Source organism: Rhipicephalus microplus, chromosome X (assembly GCF_043290135.1).
Source record: "Rhipicephalus microplus isolate Deutch F79 chromosome X, USDA_Rmic, whole genome shotgun sequence".
NCBI classification, from domain to species: domain Eukaryota; kingdom Metazoa; phylum Arthropoda; class Arachnida; order Ixodida; family Ixodidae; genus Rhipicephalus; species Rhipicephalus microplus.
Window position 1 is genome coordinate 142809590 of NC_134710.1, and position 24274 is coordinate 142833863.

Genomic DNA, 24274 nt, shown 5'->3' on the forward strand with positions numbered 1-24274 from the left:
GATTCTTCTGATGTGGACTATTCCCCAAGTGCCGAATCAGAATCCGATTCATTGAATGCCAGTTCATCAGACGACGATTTACTTACAAGTTCAGACTGAGATGGTGATGAAGGAGCGACATCTAGAAAGTGTGCACGGCGAGACGATACGAACTGTATCAAAGGTGACTATTTCCCAGTTTTTAGTGTTAGAACAAAAACATTTTTTACCGAAGAAGTAGTCTGCTGTGCTTATTTATGAATGTGAGTGAGCTATGTTTAATACAAAACATAATTTTTATTGATAGAACATTGTAAAGGTGTCTTCTGTTAGAATTTTGCCTGATGTTACTCATGAATAAACCATGCATATGTAAAAACATTTAATTTTTTTGTTACATTACAGTTGTACAAACAAAGAAAACACAGTTGCACAGATTACAGTTGCATAAACAAAGTGTCTAACAAAAAAAAAACAAGCCCTTAAATTCACACTTTCCTTCATTCATAGCGAGGGTCTTGCTCTGGCAGACTTGATGCCTTGAGGTTGTATGCGAGGGAATATTGGTCAGCTGCCATCTCGTAATAAGATCACGTATGACGTGATGCCAAACAGGCAAGAAACTCGCTATACTGGCAACAGGTAGCACAGACTGATGCTTCCAAGTTTAAACGCACATATATACCCTATGAAAATTATGGGGGGATGACTTTCCTGTAGCTCAGCGGTAGAGGATCGGGCACGTTATTCTAAGGCCGCAAGTCCGGATCCTGACGGTAGCAAGTTATCTTTTCGTCCACTTCTATTTCTACACATTCACTTTACAATTACTTCTAATACCATCCCCTGTACTTTCCCTGACATTACTGTCCGTGAGTTCTCATTAACATATTTTTAGTGCATTTCATGAGAAAATTCGACCCTCAAAGAGTTAAACAAATTGTTCTGATTTTCTTCTCGAACTTCTGATTGAATCCTCAATTGAGCTCAAGTACAGCAGAAACCGTGTATAATTTGATATAAAGCTTTTTAAAAATTGGCCATAATTTCAGTGCAAACTTTGGTGCACAAGTTGGTTTCACGGTTCTGCTTCACAATAATGCAAGGAAGATGGTGGCACAGCAATATGCAGGAATTTCGTTTTTAAGAGCAAAGCTCGAGATAAAACAACGAGTGTCCACAAAACGCCCTCTGCAACGTTGCCTATCAGCCACGCCCACCAACGGAGATAGTCTGCGCAGCCACTGCGCCAAGTTTGCCCACCACATGGGTAGAGTACAAGCATCGAAAAGCCCGCACCTCCCCTAGATGTGCCACAGCCAGCGTCACATGTTAGTTCTGGTGGTAAAGGTTGGTCATTTTTACATGGTCTGTGACAGACTATGGTTCGACTTTGCTTTGTGTATGCCAAGGATAGACCTAGAATCAGCCAAGAAGGCTATGTTAAAAGTTTCTAAGATCAACCAGCTTTGCTGTCTCTTAAGCTTTACATGGCCAGTGTAAACTTCTCCCTTTTTTGTTAATATATATATTTTTATTTGCAGTTTGTAGCTGCAGGCGTGGGGTTACATGGAGGGGCATCGCGAGAAAGTACCACATCTATGCAAACAGCACCTCAACGTCTTTATATGCAGCTGCGAATACTCATCGGGCCCCAGAAGCCTCCAGTCTGCCATAGCCCCAATGTTGGCCTTGTTTTTCTAAATCGTACTTGGTGCTCTTGAGATACTGTGCTCAGCAGCGACATTCGGCTCTTTTCTGTGTGATTTACAGTGTTGATTATCACCAGGCATGCAGAAAACAGCCAGGTTCTTCTATTTTATGATAGACATTGCATTAACAAAGACAGCAAAGAAGGGAATGAACTGATTGATTTGATTGATATGTGAGGTTTAACGTCCCAAAACCCCCATATGATTATGAGAGACGCCATAGTGCAGGGCTACGGAAATTTCGACCACCTGGGGTTCTTTAATGTCCACCCAAATCTGAGCACATGGGCCTACAACATTTCCGCCTCCATCAAAAATGCAGCTGCCGCAGCCGGGATTTGATCCCGCAACCTGCGGGTCAGCAGCCGAGTATCTTAGCCACTGGACCACCGCTGCTGGGCGGAAGCGAATAGAGCAAGACAAGTAGATGGGCACAACAACGAAGAATCATGGAAGAAATCGTGCAATGGCAAGCCATATTTTTACCCACTCTGTGAGGTATCCTTCTAATCATACCACTCACTCTCCCACATGCCTACAGGGAAGTCCCTTTTTGTTATGAAAAGCTAACTTGTTGGAGTGTTTTGCATAGCCTGACTTTTTTATATATCAAGTGTTCTGGCTATTTTTGTTCGATCTAGATGTAAATTTTTCTACTGACTTAAAGCATTGTAATTTTTTAAAGTAGTTTGACATAAAGGTTACCTCAATTTACTTGAGTTCGATGCAATTGGGTTTACTGCTGAGAAGGAGATGCATTGCAGTATTTGGCAAAAAATTTGCAAGCCTGCTGTAAGTATCTGAGGGTTGGTATTTAGCCTGTCATGAATCATGCAATGATTTCTTTATACTCTGGGGATGTATAAGGAAGCAGCTGCATTGGACGAATTTGAAACCTAACTGAATAATGAGAATAATGCACGTGACAAGGTCCATCGGAGTGCAAACAAAATGAAGCCTTCAAGTCAAGCAGCTAGCAAAGCACTACAGTGCACTCTCGATTATTCAAACTCGAGGGGACATCAGGATTTTGTTTGAATAATCAGATATTCTTATAAATATGACTCAGGGCAACATAGAAACTATTGTTATGATGTTCATTGTTTCCCAGCACTGCAGCAACATCAGAGAATTCTTTTAGACATAAGCGATCACACTGGTGCTCATTATTATACGTGTGCACATGTGTGTAAATAACAGACGTGTGTTTCTGGCAGCAACTTGCAGCCTCCTTACTAATCTTAGGATGCTTTCCCACATGACACTAATGTACTGCTACGAAAGTGGCTGAGGGAGGCATTCGGCACTTAACAAATGAAGCGTTGTGTATGCGTGTTGTGCTTCTCGCTTTGTCCTGTCTTAGATGCACTATAACTTTGAATAATAAAGGCCAGCCCCTCCCCCCCCTGTCATGTGGTGGTTGGTGCACGTGGTTTGGCTATTTTGGCCGCTTTATAAGTAGGCACTTGGCTTTATGTGCAACCGTTAGTCACCTGAAAACATGAATGTTCAACAAGGGGCAACCAAGGCAGCAGATATTTCCAGGCATAAATAAGCAAATTATTTGAATTGACTGAATTTGCACAGTAGGGTAATTTTAGTTAAGCAGCTTTCAAATACATTGAAAACATAGTGGGCCAACCAAAAATTTAAGATTTGTTTGAATTAACTAAAATTTTTGAATTATGATAGTTATAATTATCTAGAGCCTACTACAGAATATTTTGCGGGGATCTGAGACGTGGTTGTGACCATTTCGCGGGAATTTTTGCCGTTATGCTACTCCATTTCCTTCTCCCATGCTTTTGTGACGGTGCATGTCGATAGATGGCGCCACGTGTGTTCTCAGAACTGTGAGAATCAGTGCGACTGAGTTACGTGTGTGTCGGGAAGGTTCTCTCTTTCCTCGGATGGTGCATGGTAAGAACGTGTTTTTCTTCGTCCACGTCCCCCTTGGGAATTGTAAGTCTGTAGAGTGCCTGGGTGCTTAGGCATCCTCGATGGGTGTGTTTACATTTGTGCTCGCTCCAGTTCCGTACGCTAAGCCAAACAGCGGTGCTTAGTGTTTGATGTGATCGTACTATGCCAAGCCGCACTTGCCAGTAGCCTACGCGTACGAGCTTTGCCCCAACTCTCACGACCAGGCCCAGAGGCCATCGCGAGAGTGCGTAGCATAGCCACGAGGGGCCTTTTCCTGACAGGCGTGTCACAGTTCGCCATTGCCAGCTGCGACGTGCTCGCGGTGTCCCCTTTTTGGTGAACATCTGCATGCGGGAGCCTGGGCCCCCCGCGCTTCAGGAGCGAACGTTGTACTCCATTTGGGGTGCCGCCAAAGGCAATAAAGTGTTTGTGTGTTTTGTTAAGATTGAACACTGTCTGTTTTGCCACGACGCGCTAAATGCTTTGCTAGTTGAGCCGGCGGTGATCTTTTGTTACGGTGAGTAGCGAGGTTGCTACAGTTTGAAGTCTGCAATACTAAGAAGTTAGTATTCAAGAGTGTGCAGTGCTTGGATCCTCTGCAAGTCGTGCACCTCTCAAAAAAGCTATCAATGTTTGCAGCTGTGCGTGGAATTTAAGAAAGAATTGCTAGCCCTAGCAGCTGAACAGCATGTGTACCTGAATTCTGCCCAAGAACTCAAATCTAGAAACGGGGGCTTAGCACCATTCCTTTCCAAATAAGAGAAGTCAGGCATAAATTCTGATGCTCCGGCATTCCGGGCAAAGACGAAACACCTGACTTCAACACTTTCTTTCACTGTCTTTAGCTAGTAATGTGAAACCCCATTCATACGTTTTTCAGTGGACCGGGGAAAAAAAAAAATGTAACAGCCGGAAAAATGCTAGAGTGAGGAAAGCTTCGAAAATAAATAAAACAGAGCCACATTGAGGTCGAACAATTTATTTCAACAAGCTTTAAAAAAATCGAGCATGCTTGACTGCCGCTTCTTACGTTCGCTGTAGAGTACTATGCACTTTTCAATAACGTGAAAGGCTCCATTACTCTCAGTGTAGCTTTGAGGTGTGACGTACCTGCGGAGAAGGTCCAGGGCCACGACAGCTTCTACAAAACTTGGATCGGCCAACTGCCCGGACTCTTGTGGCTCGTCAGTGTCACCAGAGTCGCCGGCTTAGCTTGCGACCGAGTCCGCGACAATCTCTGTGATGCTCTTGCACTCCGACGTCACGAGGGCAGCATCCACGGAGACAAAGTTGTCGTAGGTCACTCCTGTGGCACCCAGTGCATTCATACCCTCGTTGAGCTCCTGTTCACAAAAGGCTGCTTCTGGTTCATCAGCTTTGTCCAGTTCGCCGTCCATACGGAAGCCACACCTCGCGAAGCAGTGCTGCGCAGTTGACGCGCTCACTGCAGTCTATGCTGAAGCGATGTAGTGCATGGTGTCAAGTACGGAAATTGTCGTAGGCTACTGTCCGCGATCAATACATGCAAGACAGCGCCTCCCGATGCTTTTTCTGTGGAAATGCTTGAGGATTTTTATGACACCGGCATCCAGTGGTTGTAAGTGGCTTGTAATGTTTGGAGGGAAAAACACAAGCCTGACGTTCTGTAGAAATGGAGGATCCCTCGGGTGGGCAGCACAGTTGTCCAGGAAAAGGAGAACACTCCTACTTTGTGCACCCATTTTGTTATCAAAGTAGCACAGAAACTCCTCAAACAAAGCACAGGTCATCCATGCATGACGGTTGCTTTTGTAGTGGCATGGCAGTAGGCGAATGTTCTTCAAGCACCGTGGGTTCTTGTACTTGCCTATCACCCACTACTTCCGTTTGTCTGATCCATCCATGTTGCAGCACAGGAGCACTGTCAGCCGGTTTTCACTGCATTTGCCTCTGTGGCGGGCTTCACCCTTTAGGCTTAATGATTTGGATGGCTACACCCCCCCCCAAAAAAGGCCCGTTTCGTCGGCGTTATAAATGTCACAAGGCTCGTACCCCTCAATAACAGATGACAGTGTCCATTTCTAATCGTCAACTGTTTCGATGTTGACACTTGTGGCTTCTCCGCTTACAGTCTTATAAGCGATACCTTGCCTCTTTCGGAAATGGTCTATTAATTCATTTGACGCAGCAAAGTCAGTGATGCCCAGTCTGTCGGCTACCTCTATCGCTTTCACGCACAAAATGCTGCCGTCGAAGTTAATACCAGTGGCGCGAGCTTGTCTAAACCAACTGAGAAGGGTCTCATACTTGGCGCCACGAACCTGCTTGGCTTTCGGGTCGAAGAGCGCCACGTTCCCCTTTATCTCGGCACGCTTCCCAATGATGCCGTTAAGCGTCGACGGTGGCAGACCAAGATCTTTGGCCATGTCGACCCTTTTTCGCACTGGATGCTTGTAGACTGCGTGAAGAACATTGAGCTTCTTTTTAATGGGAAAGCGCTTTCCGTTTGCGCGACGCCATCAGGGCTGATTAGCACATGACGATGACAGCAGTGAGCTCATCGTGCGGAGCCCAGCTGATAATGAGCGTTCCTTTGTGTGCAGTGGAGCCAGTGGCACGCAAGTGACGGCGATCATGATGGAGATAGCTCTATAGCTTTCTGACTTGATGGCCACATTGTAGTGGCCTCTCCAACTCACCTGTGGCTTCTTCTATCCAGTTTCGTAGTCAAGCCAGACCAAGACTGAAACGTCAAATCAAAATGGCGGTGCGCAGTGCTGGTTCGGCGTGCCCAGTTGCGACGTATCATACGGGAATGGGCCCACAGCTACGACGGTACAGGGAGGTTCGTAGTACATGGGATTCTATGAGACCTATGCCGGGACCAATGAAATACAATGTAACAGCCAGAAAAACGCAGCAGTGAGGAACGTAACAGCGGATTCCACTGTATTATGCTCAGGATGAGCTACCCTGAAGGAGAGATTGTGCATCACTTCGACTTCTTTTCATGACCGCCATCGTTCTGTTCTGTGGTTATTTTAGCTTCGAAAAAATAACTTTTCACGCTTGCTCTCGTTTTGCCATGTGGAAATATAATTTTTAATATAATAATTTCAAGGATTAAAGCACGCAAGCGGGGGCAATGTGCACTTGCAAGAACAGCCACACTCTCTCCCGATAACTCACAAATATTCCGCGATCGGCACCATGGTACAAACTTGTAGTGTGCTTGGCCACATGTTTGCGTGGTGCAGCTCATACTGAGTGTGATAGTACCTATCAATGCCAATCAACTCTGTTGATGCACAAAAAATAACTGAGTTGCTATGGTGACGTGTTACACAAGCATCATGCTCTCGAAGGAAATAAAAAGCAACCCATGACACTCAGCCACAACAGCTCCCTTGAGTTTTAAATTAAGATAGATAGATAAATATGTAGGGTTTAACGTCCCAAAACCGCCATTTGATTATGAGAGACGTTGTATTGGAGGGCTTCGGAAATTTCGACCACCTGGGGTTCTTTAATGTGCCCCCAAATCTGAGCACACGGGCCTACAGCATTTTCGCCTCCATCAAAAATGCAGCCACCGCAGCCGGGATTCGATCCCGTGACCTGTGGGTCCGCAGCCGAGTGAGTACCTTAGCCACTAGACCACCGCAGCATTAATTTAAACATACTTGCCATTATTTAAAACTTTTTTCAGTTTTAAATTATTCCAAGTATGTCTAAAGGCTAAATGTGTTTAATAAATAAACTGTTATATATGCCTGATGTCTGCTGAGTCTTGCCACAGTATTTTGCAGACTGTTCTATCTGGATTTGGAGAATTTCAAATTTTCCACTGTATGAAGTTAGGTGCTCTTAGTAAAAGGGTCCACAGTGGGAAAAAAAGTATGAATGAATGCCTCACCGAATCTGTTTCTGGAGTTAGGTAAGAAGCCATCACGCTGATGCTTGGCCATTGGGAATGTCGGTCAGCAGCTGCACCAGGAGTGGAGGCAGGTCACTGACAGAGCCACCCCAGTGCCAGCCACATGGGATCAATGGGTGACTGAGGCCCTCTTGCACCCGCCGAATGCTACCTGCATGAACAAAAAAGCCAGTCTAAGTACGTTATGTTAAATGAGTAGATTACAAGAAGGAAAGAAGTGTAAATTTAAGGGCTAGTTTTTTTTGTTAGATAAAATACGAATGAGAACTAACAGACAATGATGCCGAAGAAAGTATAGGGGATTTTATTATAGAAGTAACTATAATGTAAAAATACTAAGAAAGAAAGCTGGAGTAAAAGATCACTTGTCATGGACCACACCTGCAACCTTTGAACCTTCCAAGTTCGCTGGTTCGGTCAGCTGAAGTTTGATTTAACAAGGTGATGACCACGTTCAAATTATTTCCTTAAACCAGGCAGATAGTAAAATTGAGAAAGGAATTTTCCTGTCCGTCACAATGTAAGATAGTAACACAGCAACACTCAAAAGCTTTTACAGAGCATATGAAAAACCTGCGAGGGCAGCCCAACGGTGGCCTGGATATAGGGAGGCTGAGTATGGTAAAACATACATTTTTAACTCATCTGCACTCCCCCCTGTCATTCACATGTGGAACAGCCTTCCAGATGAAATCGTAGCTGAACGCAATCGAGAAAAATTCCAGCACCTTCTACTCACCCATTTCCAGAATTAACTGCTCGTTTTATACATTTCAGCACCCTACGTGTTTATTCACTACTAGTATCTTGCTTCTTTTTTTCTCTTACTTTAGACTTTTTTTTTTTTGAAGGTTTAAATACTAACATGCCATTCAGTTCTGTTGTGTATTCTTGAGCAATGTTTTCTTTTGAATTATAGAAAGTCTTTTCAGAATTTGTGTTTGCTTTTTTAGCTTGTTTTACGTCCTTATCTCACATGTATACTCATCTGATTTTCAATGCCATTCTGTTCCTATTAAAATTATTATTAATATTTTCTCATTGTTATTCCTGATAGGACTTGTATAATAATTGACAATTAGTTTATGCTATTGTTTGATTGGAAATTGTGCCAATTCGGGTATCTATTCCTTCTATGCTCCACTTACACAATGCCCTGTTGTGTCTGTAAGGTATTTTGAATAAATAAAATAAATAAATAAAATATTGATATGATAAGTGCTATCTGTATTAAGGTACATACCAGCACTATTGACTGTGTGTCTGTTGGTCAGGGCCAAAGCGCAGCATGCATCCTTATAAAAATAAAGCAACGGTGCCTAGATGTTGTAAAGCGACAGCATGAGGACAGATACTCAAAGAAAAACTCATCTATGCCAAGACTAGAAGCTAATGACAGCTTTTTTATTCAGTTATTGGAGAAAAAAGCTTCGTTATATCGGATTTGGTGGCCAATTCAGTTTGTTAATTCAGGTTGATAACAACATTGAACCCTATGGCCATCTGCCAGGGAATGAAACTTCGTTACATTGGGAACTTCACAGGATTTTGTTTAATTAGATCGAGTTTTAAATGTATTTGTAAATTTTCAAAACATTAGGGAATCTCAAAAAATAAACCTAAACAGGTCACAGGAGGCAGCACCAGAAATGAAACCCTGCCCTTATAGCACTGTGCCAATAAAGAAATGGCTAATTCTCAGATAGGGGGACGCTGTGGTCGCCGGAGGGTGCGGATGCACTTCACGACTCCTGCGTTTACGAATGATTTTGCGTGACAATTACCATAAAACCGCATCAATTTGGTCTCAACGGAATTGCCTCAGTACTAGGAATGAGCGGATACCAACATCCAAGTAGGCCGACCTTTTTTTTCACCACTTTACAGCCACTTTTTTGCGCATGGTGCTACACGGAGAGGCACAAGGCCAAGCCGGCATCCCCGACACGAAATGTGGCACTAAACGCTATGCAGCCAGTCTCGCCGGCAGCCGTAAATCTGCTGCCGCCGCCAAGGCAAACGATATTGAACAGCAAAGGAAGATAGATCAAATACTAGTTAGTCGAGGCCCAGACTAAGGAATCCATCGACATTGTAGCACTCGGCACCAGAGTCAAAACAATGGAACTATGTACCAATAGTGAAATGACAACAACGCGTATGGTACCACTTTGCAGCAACAGCAACAGCACTCCTCAGATAATCCAACCACGGCAGCACCAATAGTTATTCTACAGCAAGCTACTTTTATGCCTCCGTCACACGTGACTCAAGATATGGGCAGACTAGGTAAGGGACAGTTTAAAATCTGGCAATGGAACTGTAGGAAATACGGGACCAAAAAATACGTTCTCCAACAATATATTAAGCACGGCAATAAACTAGAGGTTCTTTTGCTTCAGGAAATGCATGGCCTTGCCAAGCTGGCAAGCTACCAATCCAAAGGCACCGGACGGGACGGTGCAATAATGATAGAATTCTCATGACACTAATTCTCAGAGAACAAACGATTAAAACCCATTACCTTGGTGTAGAACATGATCACATAATGACAGAAGTCATTCCTCAAAGTTCAAGGGCGACAAGTATTTTTATATTAAACGTATATACAGTGATGCCACCAAGGTCTTCCGATTTGGAGCAATTTTTGGAACAGCGAAGTTTTCATACTTGGAGCACATTGGAGCAGAAAAATTTTTCTGAGGTTCTTGTGAAGAGCAAGAAATATTTAGATTCATTGCGAATTTCATGGAATTAATCATCTTAGAAGCACTCCCTATTTAAGTTTAGGATGCAAGAATAATGGTGTCATGCTGTTGAACATTCTAGAAAAACTTGTTCAGTTATTATTTCTGTAGCAAATCAATAAAATACTGGTTGAATAAAATTGTACTTCATGAAAGAAAAATATAAATACACCTATGTGGTTATCAGCAGATATGGTAGACAAACGCTGTGACGTACAATACTAGGGACTCACATAGTCTCAAGTGCATTTCCCTAATATGACCTCAAGAATAAAAAGGGTTCTTTTTCTTCATGACTGATCAGACTGCTGGGCGTATTATGACGTCATTCAGCTAGTCTCAGAAAGCCAACCTCCTCCGGCACTCATCTCTGTTCTAAAACTACACAATTTAACAAACTTCATTTTACTTTTGCAGCAATATTTTTTTGTGGCTAGGGAATTCTGCCTATACTCCGAAAATCCCCTACTATGTCCTTTAGAAACCAGTGCATAAAAAAAAATCTTACAGGGTACCTTATGCATATGCTTACAACAACTCGAAGGCAAGATTCATATTGTTTTTGATGGGATAGAAATTATACGGACCACCTCGATTGATTTTTGCTATTGTTGCGGGTGTAACCAGAAATTTAAAAAATTGGGGGGAGGGGTTACATCCAAAAGGTCATTTCGCGCTATATATGCCATGGTAAAAAATATTTCAGAGGTGGGGAGGGGCACATTCTCGATGTGCCCCCCCCCCCCCCCCCCCCAGCCACTTCACTGGCCATCATGTTTTGTGTAATGTCCCAATCCATAAAATCTCCCGATGTATCGTGCTTTACACGCGGGCAGAAGTGCGCAAGCAGAGGGGCTAAAGGGACAATGATCACTCTAGTGTCCAAATCTTTCGTGCTGTCAGCTATCTTAACGCACAGCACATGTTAGTAACACATAAAGTTCACGAACTCTCTCATTATGCCACAAGACTGCACGTGCGCCAGCGACTTCAAGCAACACAGCAGCTTCCCCTCCACCCCTCCCGTCAAAATGAAGCAATAAATGCGATGCCATGATGTCCATTTTTTTTAACCTTCAGCTATTGACCCTGGAAAGCGAGAGGTGGACGCACACACTGTTTATTCAGCATAATAAAATAGGTACGTGATTGTGACTTTGGTGGCCCCGAGAGCAAGGTGCACATGTATTGATGCGCCCGCGTGGCTTGCCGGTGATAGACTCTCCCAAATGCGACTTTGGCGCAGTTTGGTGCAATTTCAGTTGATATTATCAGGATGGCGCAGTAAATTTGACTTGGCACACTTTGATGCAGTGGGCACGGGAGTGGGATCACTGGTATATAGCAACCCATCGAATCGGCGGCGAAAATTCAATAATCTCTTCAGGAAAGCTGTTGTGGTGACGGGAGATGCTCCACTTTTAGTGGCCAGAGACTTCAACGCTCCACACAAAGCTTGGGGCAACGGCTTCACCTCACCTAAGGATAGATATCTATGGCAAAGCATACAAAACGAAAACTTAACGTTAATCATTGAGCCCAGTGCACACACGCGCTTAGGTATGAGTGCCCAAAAGGACACAACGCCGATCTCACTATGACTAAAAATGCCTCGGGAACAACGTGGCATAACACTTTCGTCGATCTGGGTAGTGACCATAGCATTCTCGTGACGACCATACCGTGCGAGAACGATGCAACTCGGTCATTCAATCGAACAAAACGGCTTGTTGACAGTCATCTTCCCTGTCCACATCGGACATAAACAGCTGGTGTGAAAACGTACCAAGGAGCGCCCGGCAGCCCACGCAGGAAGTGCAGACGGACCTTCCCATCGACAGGCTAAACAGTAAGCTTATACACCTATGGCAGGCGAAAGAATCACTTCAAGCGAGATGGAGGAAGCAGAGATACCGACGAGGATTACGAAAAAAGATCATGCAACTTAACAGGGACATTCAGGCTTATTGCAGGCAACTAAACGAGCAACAATGGGAAGAGATCTGTAGAGACATGGGCAGGCAGCTCGGAGATTCCCAAACGTGGAAGTTGCTTTGGTTCCTTTTGGACCCAACAAATAACAAAACGGAACAGAGGCACACCATTTGCAAATTAACGCACAATCACAAGAGAAACGAAGAGCAGTTAATCAAGGATCTAAAGGCTCTATACGTTGCACAGAACCCACCTGTACGACACCCAGATTACTTGGGAGATGCCAATCCAATGCTAGACCAGAAATTCACCACGGCGGAGATAAGAGCGGTATTTCATGAATTAAATCTTCAATCAAAACCGGGGCCGGACGATGTAATGAACCACATGCTCCGAAACCTGGCCGAGGACTCTATAGAATACTTAACCGAGTATATAAATGAGTGCTGAATCAGAGACGAGATACCCGAGTCATGGAAAGAAGCCACAAGAATCTTAATTTCTAAACCAGGCAAACCAATCAACAAAATGAACCTCAGGCCAATCTCAATCACGTCGTGTGTGGTAAAGCTAATGGAGAACGCTTTTCTTCATAGAGTAAACGACTACCTAGATGATGGCGGCCACTACCCATATACATTGCTAGGCTTTAGATAGTACTTGTCCACACAGGACGCCATGCTGCAACTTGAGCACTAAGTACTTGACCATATCCAGATCTACCCGGGTCATTCTTAGACTGGATCTCAAAAAAGCCTGTGATAACGCTGCACACAGTGGGGCTCTAGCTCGAATTTCTAGTCTAAACATGGGAGAGAGAGCGTACAACTATGCCACAAAAAACTTCCTGTCCAGCAGGAAAATGAGGATCACCATCGGTGATGTTAAATCAGACCTCTATGAATTGGGCAGCACTGGAACACCACAGAGCTCCATGATTTCGCCAATGCTTTTTAATTTGATAATGGTAGGTCTACCGAACGAACTTGACAAAATTCCGGGAGTCCATCACTCCATCTATGCAGATGATATTACCATCTGGATAACCATTGGTAGTGAGGGCTACATAGAGCAGGGGCTTCAAGAAGCCGTAGCCATGATGGAAAGATATCTAGAAGGTAGGGGCGTTCGATGTTCGCAAAAAAAATTGGAGCTCCTTCTCTATAGAACCATGCTTAGAGGCAGGCCGCCAAAATAGTACGCAGGTAGTTGCGAGTACGAAGAGATTAGAGTCAGCATGGCCGATGGCAAAATCATACCTATAGTTCAGATTATACGAGTCCTCGGATTGATCATTGAGTCCAAGGGAATAAATGGGAAAACCGTCCATAAGCTATAAACCAAGGTCGCTAACGCTATGAGGTTAGTGCACAGGGTTACAAGCAGACACCGAGGCATTGGTGAGGCAAGCATCATGCGCCTAATACAGGCATTTGTAATGTTGCATATGTAGCGGCTTTCCAAAATTGGTACATCGCGAAGAGCAACAAAATTAACGCCCTGATCAGGAAAGTGTACAAACAAGCCTTAGGCATTCCAGAATATGCAAGTATAGAGCTACTCCTGAAGCTAGGTGCTCACAACATGCTAGAGGAGATTGCCGAATAACAGCACGTCTCACAATTAGAAAGGCTGTTAGTAACGAAAACAGGCAGGAACATATTAGCAAAATTGGGCATCACATACCACGTCCAGCACAGCGAGAAATTCGACATTCCCACCCATACCTGCTCCAAAATTGTGATAAACCCGCAAAATTGTGATAGACCACGAATGCAGAGCACAGAGGCCACAGAGCAAAAGCGCTGCTCCCACGGAACTAGTGAAAAGTCTCTGTTCGTAGATGCGAGCCCATACTACAAGAAAAGAGCGCATGCTTCAGCGGTTGTATATGTGACTGGAAACTGCGTTAATGCTTGTACTGTCTTTATGACATGAATTGAGGAAGCTAAAGAGGTGGCCATTGCCATGGCTCTGACTTCCACAAAACAGCTTTATTCTGAGCAACACACAGGTCGCGATTAGAAATTTTGCGTGCGGACGCATTTCGCAAAGTGCCCTAAAAATTCTAGCGGGGAGCCAGGAACTGATGGGTTCAGAGGAACATAAATATCTAATCTGGTTCCCGGCACACACAAACACCGCGACCTACAACCTGAACCAGATGGTTCATGCACTGTCGCGAGATTTAACCCGCCGCGCAGCCCAAGGAGTAGCCTCGTCGGGGGATGCTGCTTCTGAAATCGAACCTGTCTTGACAGAACCTCCAGCTATGCAGAACATACCAGGTATCATCGTGACTTGAAGCGGATTTTCCGTCCACCTCACCCAAAATTAGATCTAAAACAGGTGACAGACTGGCGCAAATTACAAAGTCATTCTTTTCCCAGTCCTGTTCAGCTAAGCAGAATGTTTCCAGCAATCTACCCAGACTTGATATATAAAGCCTGTAAAGTAGAAGCAGCCTTCTTAAGCCCATAGCTCAGAACCTTGAGAGACTACTTCCTGATACTCACTCACCACAATTTTTTCAGCCTTCGCACTCACTCATGTTCCTACTCACGGCTACTCACACTCATATGCCCTAACTCACATTTATACTAATGTCTACTCACACTCATGAGTACTCACTCACATTCATACTCACAACTACTCATATTCGTAGGCACTCACTCACTTCATACTCACACCACCTCTCACTCATAGGCCCTCACTCACGTTCATACTCACGACTACTCACACTCATGTGTACTCACTCATGTTCATACTCACACCAACGCACACTCCTAGGCCCTCACTCACGTTCATACCCATGACTACTCACACTCGTGAGTACTCACTCTAGTTTATACTCATGACTAATTTTTCACTCATGAGTACTCGCTCTCATTTATACTCTTGACTACTCACACCCATAAGCACTCACTCACTTCATACTCACACCACCTCACACTCATAGGCCCTCACTCACGTTCATACTCACACTCATGTGTACTCACTCACGTTCATACTCACATCACCTCACACTCATAGGCCCTCACTCACGTTCATACTCACACAAACTCACGTTCATACCCATGACTACTCACACTCCTGAGTACTCTTTCTAGTTTATACTCATGACTAATTTTTCACTCATGAGTACTCACTCTCGTTCATACTCTTGACTACTCACACCCATAAACACTAACTCACGTTCATACTCACACCTACTCATACTCATTGGTCCTTACTCACGTTCATACTCATCACTACTCACACTCGAAGGCACTCACTCACGTTCACACTCACACCCACTCACACTCATGAGTATTCACTCATGTTCATACTCAAGCCTACTCACAGTCATGGAGTCGTAGGCACTCACGATAACACTCACACGTACTCACACGCATAAAAACTCACTCACATTTATACTCATGCCTTCCCAAGCTCATACACACTCACTTAATTTCATACATACATCTCATCATCATCATCATCATAGGCAGCAGCAGCAGTAGCCTGAAGGACAAAGGCCTGTCCCCTGCTGACAGTCAACTTGGTCTTGTGCTTGCTGCTGACACTTTATACTCCCAAACTTCATAATGTCATCTGCCCACCCAACTTTCTGTCTCCCCTTCACCGACTTGCATTATTTTGGATTCTGCCAAATTAATCTGTCAAAAATGAAAGTAAGGTACAACCACCTCGGAAGAGAAGAGCGCTTTCAGGTAGGTAACAGGGCACTTTAAATTGAAAAATATTACGTCTACTTAGGACAGATAGTAACTGCGGAGTCGAACCACGAGACTGAAGTCACTCGAAGAATAAGACTGGGACAGAGCATATTCAGCAAGCATCCTCAAATCATGAATGGTAGATTGCCAGTATCCCTCAAGAGGAATGTCTATAAAAGCTGCATCTTACCTCCACTTATATACCTACAGAGGGTATATAAGTACACAGGGCTTTACAATATTAATTTTTAATAGGCTTAACTGTTGCCAAAATTGAAAGTCTGAGGTCATTTATTAAAATATTTATTTGAGGTACAGCAACGGTACTAGCAGGCAATATTGTAAACATTATGTTGTAATAGGTCACCAAGTTATGAAACACTGACTGGTTTACCTATGAGAAAAAAAAAGGAACTCAAATATAGCAACTTTAAAAAAATGTCACCTCTTCATACATTAAAAAAAAAGTTTGCTTCAGCCCACAGGCTTCAAACCATGCTGCTTCACTCTTCATTATGCATACATTCATTTTTAAAAATATCGTATTCTTAATATTAGTATTTGTGTTTTTATATCGTCCTTAACATTCGAAAATGACAAGGGTCAAAATTGGTCCCTTACTACAGAATAAGTTCAATACTTTCCTCCTAAATTAGGCAGTTAATAAAAAACAAGGTTCACTTTCTGGCTACTGGGTGGTATGTGCACAAAGCACAAAATACTCAATCGAATTTAAAATATCAACTTTTGGACCTATGTCGATCTCTTGCGGAATCACCCCCTTGCATGTGCCTGAGCATATATAGCTGCCGCTACGAAAACGAGTTGAAAAAAAAACTAAGGCAGCAATAAAATTTTCCATGATTTTGCAAAATTAGACCCGGTTATTAGGAATAAATCCGTGTAACCGAAAACATGCTCGATTTTAGTGGGTATTGTGTAATATGACGAAGACCAAGCGAGCTGTCAAAACAACCAAAGCGACAATCGAATCAGTGAAAACGCTGCATAATCAGGCATGGATATTATCTGAAATGAAACATACGCTGCAGGAAACATGAACATGCGTAGTCAAGTGGCCATAAAATACCTTTTTGTGTGTGCATCATTATGCTTTCAAAGAAGCTGTATAAAAAAATTCAAGACCTACTTGCACTTACAATACTGTGTTTTTAACTTACGATGAAAACCTCGGCAAAAGTGAAACTCCTACGAAACCTAACACTGCACATTACAAAGGTGCCATTGACTCACCAGGGGAGCCATAAAGCTAGGGTCTTCATACTGACCTCCTAGTAAATTTAAAGCCACCCGACAAACTTGACGTCAATCGAAATCCGAATACTATATACAAATGTAGGTGAAAGCGTCCAGATTTTTCAACAGCTCCAAGAAGACACGACTGCTGCAGCAAATGCGAGTTTTACCGGTAACATACATAAAGAATACGCGCCGTCACTTTACATTTAATGTCATAGAAGTGCGGCTGTTCAATTGCCACGCACAGAGCACTCGCTCAATGACATCGTGTTTGAAGGCTTAATTGCTTGGTCCTGCAAAGGTTGTTGATGAATCGCTCGTGTATTTACTTGTGTATTTACTTGTGATTGTGTATTGACTAGTGAGCCGTGTATTTACTTGTGAGCCTCCCAGTTCTTTTTCTCCACTTTGTGTCCACGCTTTTCCTACACAAGTACCTGAAAACCTTCCCTGCCCACCTACTCTCCATCATTTTCTTAAGCCTCTCTTCAAACCTCATTTCGCTCTGAGCTTCTCTTACTTCGAAGCCTGTCTATCCCATATTCCCCCTTTACAGTCTCATTTGTTGTCTTCCCGTGAGCGCCCAACGCGAGACGTCCCACAGTCCTTTGATTTACATCCATTCCTGATTGCACCTCTGACTTCATGCACACCACTGAGTTCCCAAATGTAAGCCCTTGAACCATTATGCCTTCTTCTTCCACAGACCTCAAAACACTTCGTACCTATTATACGCACATAACGCCCAGTGCTTCATTATTGCAGAATTCCTCTTTCCCTTTGCTGCCGATGTTTTTTTCCTGCACCTCCATATATCGATTTGCCTCATTTACCCATACTCCAAGGTACTTGTGCTCAATAGTACGTTATGTTGGGCTAGTTGGTACATATTAGGCTGAAATACGTGGCGCAAGGTTGACCAAGAGAAAAAAAGATGAGACAGAAAGAGCGAAGAGACAGAAGTTTCCACTTTAGGGTCTGTCACTTATGTTTGCCATGCAGTCATGCAGATGGGGGTGTCCAGTACATGAACGAAGCAGTAAAAAGAATGGAACACTACCCTTTTGTGTTGACTATCGCCGACTCAACCAGATAACGAAGAAGGACGTATAACCTCTCCCCCGAATAGATGACGCCCTTGATTGACTCCCAAAGACAAATATTCTTCATCGATGGACCTCAACACAGGCTATTGGCTGATAGAAGTAGATGAGAGAGACCGAGAAAAGACTGCGTTTATAACACCAGACGGCCTTTTCCAGTTCAAGGCCATGCCCTTTCGTCTTTGCTCCGCACCTGCGACTTTTCAACGCGTTGTGGACACAGTGCTGACAAGACTGAAGTGTCAGACTTGTCTCGTTTTCTTGGACGATGTCGTCGTGTTTTCTTCAAACTTCGCTTTTCTTCAAATTTCGCGCTTTGAAGCTGTACTTCAAGCCATCAAGACTTTCAGACTCACCCTATAGCCAGAAAAGTGACACTTTGCGTACGAAGAACTTTTATACTTGGGCCACATAATAAGAAAGACCAGAGTAACACCTGATCCGCAAAAGACAGACTCCATTGCTGCATTTCTGCCACCCACCGACAAGAAGGCCGTGCGTCGATTCCTCGACCTGTGCTCCTTTTACAGGCGCTTTGTCAGAAACTTTGCCCGCATCGCCGAGCCACTCACTAACCTTACGAGGACTGACATTGAGTTCAAGTGGGGAACCCCATAGGAGGAAGCATTTGGGGAACTAAAACGACGCCTGCAGCTGCCTCCGATACTCTCGCATTTCGACGGAAATGCCGGAACAAAAGTGCACATTGACGCAAGCACCGTAGGACTCGGCGCTGTCTTTGTGCAAAAAACTGACGGGCAAAAAAGGGGTTATCAGTTACGCTAGCCCATCACTAACCAAGGCAGAAAGCAATTATTCCACCACAGAAAAGAAGTGCCTTGCCATCATCTGGGCGACACCAAATTTTCGTCCTTACCTCTACGGCAGGCCCTTCAAAGTTGTGAGCGACCACCACGCCTTGCCTGATGGAGCCCAAAACTTCAAGAATACGACATTACCGTCATTTACAAGTCTGGCAGAAAACACTCCGACGCCGACTGCCTGTCATGACCCCCGTCGACCCACCATCGCTCGAAGATCTGAATGACAACTGCTTTTTAGAAACGATAACTGCCGACGACTTCGCTGAATGCCAGTGGGCTGATCCGGAACTTAGGAGCCTAATCGAATACCTCAAGGGCAGGACCTCCGTTGTTCCGAAGGTATTCAAACAGGCACTCACGTAATGTTCACTGCGAAACGGCCTTCTCCAAACAAAGACATTCTCGCCGCTTCGAGCCAAGTACCTTCTTGTGGTGCCTTCAGCTCTGCGATCAGAACTCCTCCAGGCCCTGCACGATAATCCAACGGCAGGACACCTTGGTATTTCCCGCACGCTCGCGAGGATACAAAAAAGTACTACTGGCCACGCCTTACTGCCGACGCCATACCGTGTGCCCGCCCGCCACAAAATGCTCCGAGAAAAACCAATGTGTGGCGCGCACCTGACCACCAACCTCTCTGCTACCCCTGCGGGGAAGCTGGCCACACCTACCGCCGCTGCCAGTACTGCCAGATGGGGCTACGTGATTTCGCCATTGACGCACCGCATCAACAGTGGGGTGAAAGACCACGTGAAATCCCCGACTATGTCACCGGAACGCAGAGGATACCCCGAAGATCTTCCCATTCGCCTTCACCCGGCATGTCACCGCACCGTCGTCAGTACACTGGCCCAAGCCGGGGCCGGTCGCCTAGCCCGTATCAAGAAAACGAAGGGCAACAACCGATGGAGGTGCGGTTGCTGCACGACGAACTGCCGAAGATACTCCCCCGCCGCTGCCGATGCCACGATGAAACTTCAAGAGCCCACCGTCACCTCAACGTAGCCCCGATGGCGAAACTTCGTGACCAGAAGAAGTCCTGATTACGCAACGTCGAAACAGTGGTGCAAACCATCGTAGTTGTGACCCGACGCCGCGACCTAACCGCAACGCCAGGTGACAAACTAGCGACCTCGACATTCTCATCGACGGCCACAGCGTCACTGCTCTCGTCGACACCCGAGCCAACTATTCCGTCATCAGTGGGACTTTCGCCGCAAAGTTGAAGAAAGCTAGGACCGCTTGGGAAGGCCCTAAAATCCGTACAGCCAAACATCACCTAGTGACACCAGCAAGGATCTGCATAGCTAGAGTCACCATTAACAGCCGCATTTATCCCGCAAGCTTGGTTATACTGCAGCATTGCTCGAGAGATATCATTCTTGGAACAGACTTTTTGAGCGTCCACGGTGCAGTCATCGACCTGAGAACAAAGTTGATAACACTATCTACAGAAAAAGCACTGCCGCCGCACACGTCGTCAGGAAGGCACACCTTAAATGTGCTGGAGGACCAAGTCACCATTCCTCTTCGCTCCAGCGTCAGCATTTTCGTCGGCACTCAAGAGTCAACAGACATGCAAGGCGTCATTGAAGGCGACCAACACCTGTTGATCAACTGCGAAATTTGTGTCGCCAGAGGAATAGCCGAACTGCAAAAGGGAACACAAGAGTGATGTTCACGAATTTCAGCAACAAGTACAGGCACGTGAGCAAGGGCGTGACGGTTGCCTACATTGAAGAGATACTGGAAGCCAGCAATGCTTTCACCCTCACAGATTCCGCCGTATCTACTTCTAAAACCCTTCAACCAGCTTTCGATGTTAATCCGAGCCTTCCGACGCATAAACAAGAGCAGCTCGAAAACCTGCTCCTGAAATACAAGAACTGCTTTTCTTCTTCATCAAGAATTCAACAGACTCCTGTCGCAAAACATCGAATCGTAATAGAAGAAAATTCCAGGTTACTTTGTCAGAGTCCGTGCAGTTTTCGACACGAGAACGCGAGGCCATAAAGAAACAAGTCGACGAAATGCTCCGCGACAACATTATCCAGCCTTCAAAGTGTCCATGGGCGTCACCAGAGGTGTTAGTGAAAAAATCGGGATGGACCTACTGGGGCCGTTCACGACGTCGAATTCGGGAAACAAATGGATTGACGTAGCTACTGACTATCTCACCCACTACGCCGAAACAAAGGCCTTACCCAAAGATAGCGCCGAAGAAATAGCTAAGTTCTTCGTTGAGAACATCATCCTTCATCATGGCGCCCCAGAGGTTGTCATCACAGACAGAGGTACGGTTTTTACTGCTGATTTGACTCGAGCGATTTTGATACATAGCCAGCCAAGCCACTGCCGCACCACTGCCTACCACCCACAGACAAATGGTCTCACTGAGCGGCTAAACAGGACAATCGCCGACATGCTGGCCATGTACGTCGACGTCAAACACAAGACATGGGATGCCATCCTTCCGTCCGTGGCCTTCTCATACAACATGGCCGTGCAGGAGATGACGCAGATGCAACCGTACAAGTTGGCCTACGGAAGGAACCTGGCAACGACGCTCGAAGCAATGCTGCCCAATGTCGCTGACGAAGAAAACCTCGATGTCACCCTCTATCTTCAGCGCGGTAAAGAAGCTCGTCAACTGGCCAGCCTGTGCATCACGAATCAGCAGACGACCGACCGCCACCGCTACAGTCTTCGGCAATGCTTTATGGAATACCAGCCCGGTGAACGTGTCTGGGTATAGATGCCGATATGCCGACGTGGACTCAGTGAAAAACTTCTATGACGGTACTTCGGACCATACAGAGTAGTGCGACGTCTGGGTCTACTCGACTATGAGGTTGTCCCTGATAGCATTACAAACTCTCAACGGCGCCGATAGCGACCTGAATTCGTCGATGTCGCACGACTCAAGCCGTTTCATGAACGTTAACGAATTGAAAGAGTGTATTTTGTTGTTGTTATTATTGTATCATACTTTATTATTTGTACTTTCTTGCATTATTATTGCACTTTCATCTTCTGTTAAAGCACTGGGACGATGCCGTTTTAGAGGGGGTAATGCGATGTTCCTTCCTCAAATTTTCTTATCACCCCGTTACGCTGTACACGATTCTCAGCGCAAACCACGTCTACAGTGTTCAGGAAGCTTCAGGACTGCAGTAGATCATTTTGTTGAGATTACGCCCACCTCATGAGCATTTGAGGTTATTCTGGAATCTAGGTCGCGGCTAGCGGTAACACTAGAATGTTTGATGGCTAGTGTATAAATGCTGACACGCTTTGCTGCTGGTCAGTTGGTCAACAGCCGACGCTCTGTGCGCCGTTATCAGTGCCAGTGTATTACTTTCCTTTTGCATGGCCACGAGTTCGGCCCGAATAAACAGTTTCTTCTTCGACTTGGAGTCTGCTTCCTTCATCCACGTCCCGACCCCGTGACAATATCATACTAACTTTGCCATATGTCATGTGATCGAAACCACCTCACATTCATACTCAGTCCTACTCCCACTTGGAGTACTCACTCGAGTACATTCATACAGTTTGGGTCCGATATCCTGGACCCTCAAGGGATGGGGAAAACATCCAGAAAATCGGGCAATCCAGAAAAACAAATGCAAGCGAAAACACACTTTTTTAATAGGTATTTTTTGCTGATGGAGAGAATCACGGCAGGAGTACAGGATTCTCATTGCGATTCAGCAAATGCATTGTTTAGGGGCTCTGAAAAGAGCCGTTTACATTTAAAAAAAAAAAAGAAAGATGGAAAAAAAATCCGATGTGGCCGGTGCTACTGCATTTGTAAAAACTTAGGCAGGGGGGGGGGGGACACGCCAAAGCAGCTAATTTTGTTTTCACGGCATTCCACTCGCCCACGATGATGTCTTCCTTAATTTCAGCTAACATCATGCTGTTGCTGTACACCGATGGTGAACCCGATAACAGTGTCTGTGCTGGTGTCAACTCCAAGCTCATTGGCTGTGTAGGCGCTGCCTCTTCTATATCGGTGTCAGAGTCGTGGAAAGTAACTTGAATCATTTCATCGGTCAATTGTGCACACAGCTCGAGGTATTCGTCAGCGTCGGCAAAGCCCTCAAAGGTTATCCCGGCTGTAATCGAAACACCGGCAGCGTGCAGATCAGCGAAGGCCATGTCTGCGAGTAAAAGTTCGTCGCACATGCTGTCCACTCCGGGCGAGACCTCGGCATTCAGTAGGAAGCTCGCGTGGAGAAAACAGTTTTGTAGGGTCTGTTGCGTAACCGCCTTCGACGAGTCTGCAAGTATGCCGACGGCAGACCATAGATCAACAGCGCAGCTTTTTCTGCTGTCGGAGGACAAGAGCACAGGCTGCACAGAACCATGCGGCTGTGGTATGGCCATGGCCACAGGTTTGACTAAGCTACGGCTAGCAACGGAGTGGTGTGCGCTAGATGGCGGCATTGTGGTTTCGAGAGTATGGCAGCCACGGCGCGGTGGGTTTGAGGGTACGAGAACAATCAAAATGGCAGCGTTGATAGTGATTTCGAGGCTGCGGTTAGCAGTAAAAAATCCGGAAAATCGGATGGCAAAAGCTATAAACGTCTGGAATATTGGACTTTTTAATACAGTGACTCTAAGAGGAACTTGACGGAGCCATAGATGAGTCCGGGAAATCAGGCATATCCATAATTTCGGGCTTCCGAGAAATTGCACGTCGGCTGTACTCACTGCCAGAGTGTACAAACGAAACGAAAATCGAAAACGAAAAAAAAAAAAACAATATTTTTGACCGGAACGTTAATTATTATTTCGTTCCGACGAAATATTTTTTATCGCCATTTGGTTCACGGGAACACTTGGAGAAATAGAAAAACCGAGGTCATGCAGTGTGAGCATCAAGACATAACTCAGCGTACAGAATAAGCATCTCGGACAGATATCCCAAAGTAAAGATCATGAAATCTTGCGGAAAGCTAAAGAAGTCACAACCAGAGCTGTTTGTATCATTACAAGTAGACTTTTGTGTATCTCTTACACAGGCCCTCGTGAAAAAAGCATTATCGGCGCTGCAGTCTGCTTTTTGCTTGATCAGAACAGCGGTCGCGCATATCAGATGACGGGCTCCTTCTGAGATCATGCTCGCACTCTTGACACAAAGCATTCAGCCT

The 24274-nt window shown here is 45.1% G+C and overlaps 1 protein-coding gene across 4 annotated transcripts in view; it reads right to left on the bottom strand.

Moving 5' to 3' along the window:
• LOC119176655 (endonuclease/exonuclease/phosphatase family domain-containing protein 1) overlaps positions 1–24274 on the bottom strand; it is an 80842-nt gene that overhangs the window by 5341 nt on the left and 51227 nt on the right. For 3 of the 4 annotated variants that reach the window (XM_037428013.2, XM_075877912.1, XM_075877914.1), the window contains exon 10: positions 7507–7678. In XM_037428013.2, the coding sequence (XP_037283910.1) occupies positions 7539–7678 (140 nt within the window). In that variant the 3' untranslated portion in view covers positions 7507–7538. Of the gene's footprint in view, positions 1–7503; positions 7679–24274 lie in introns of those variants that run through there. The other variant, XM_075877913.1, reaches the window with a different exon arrangement.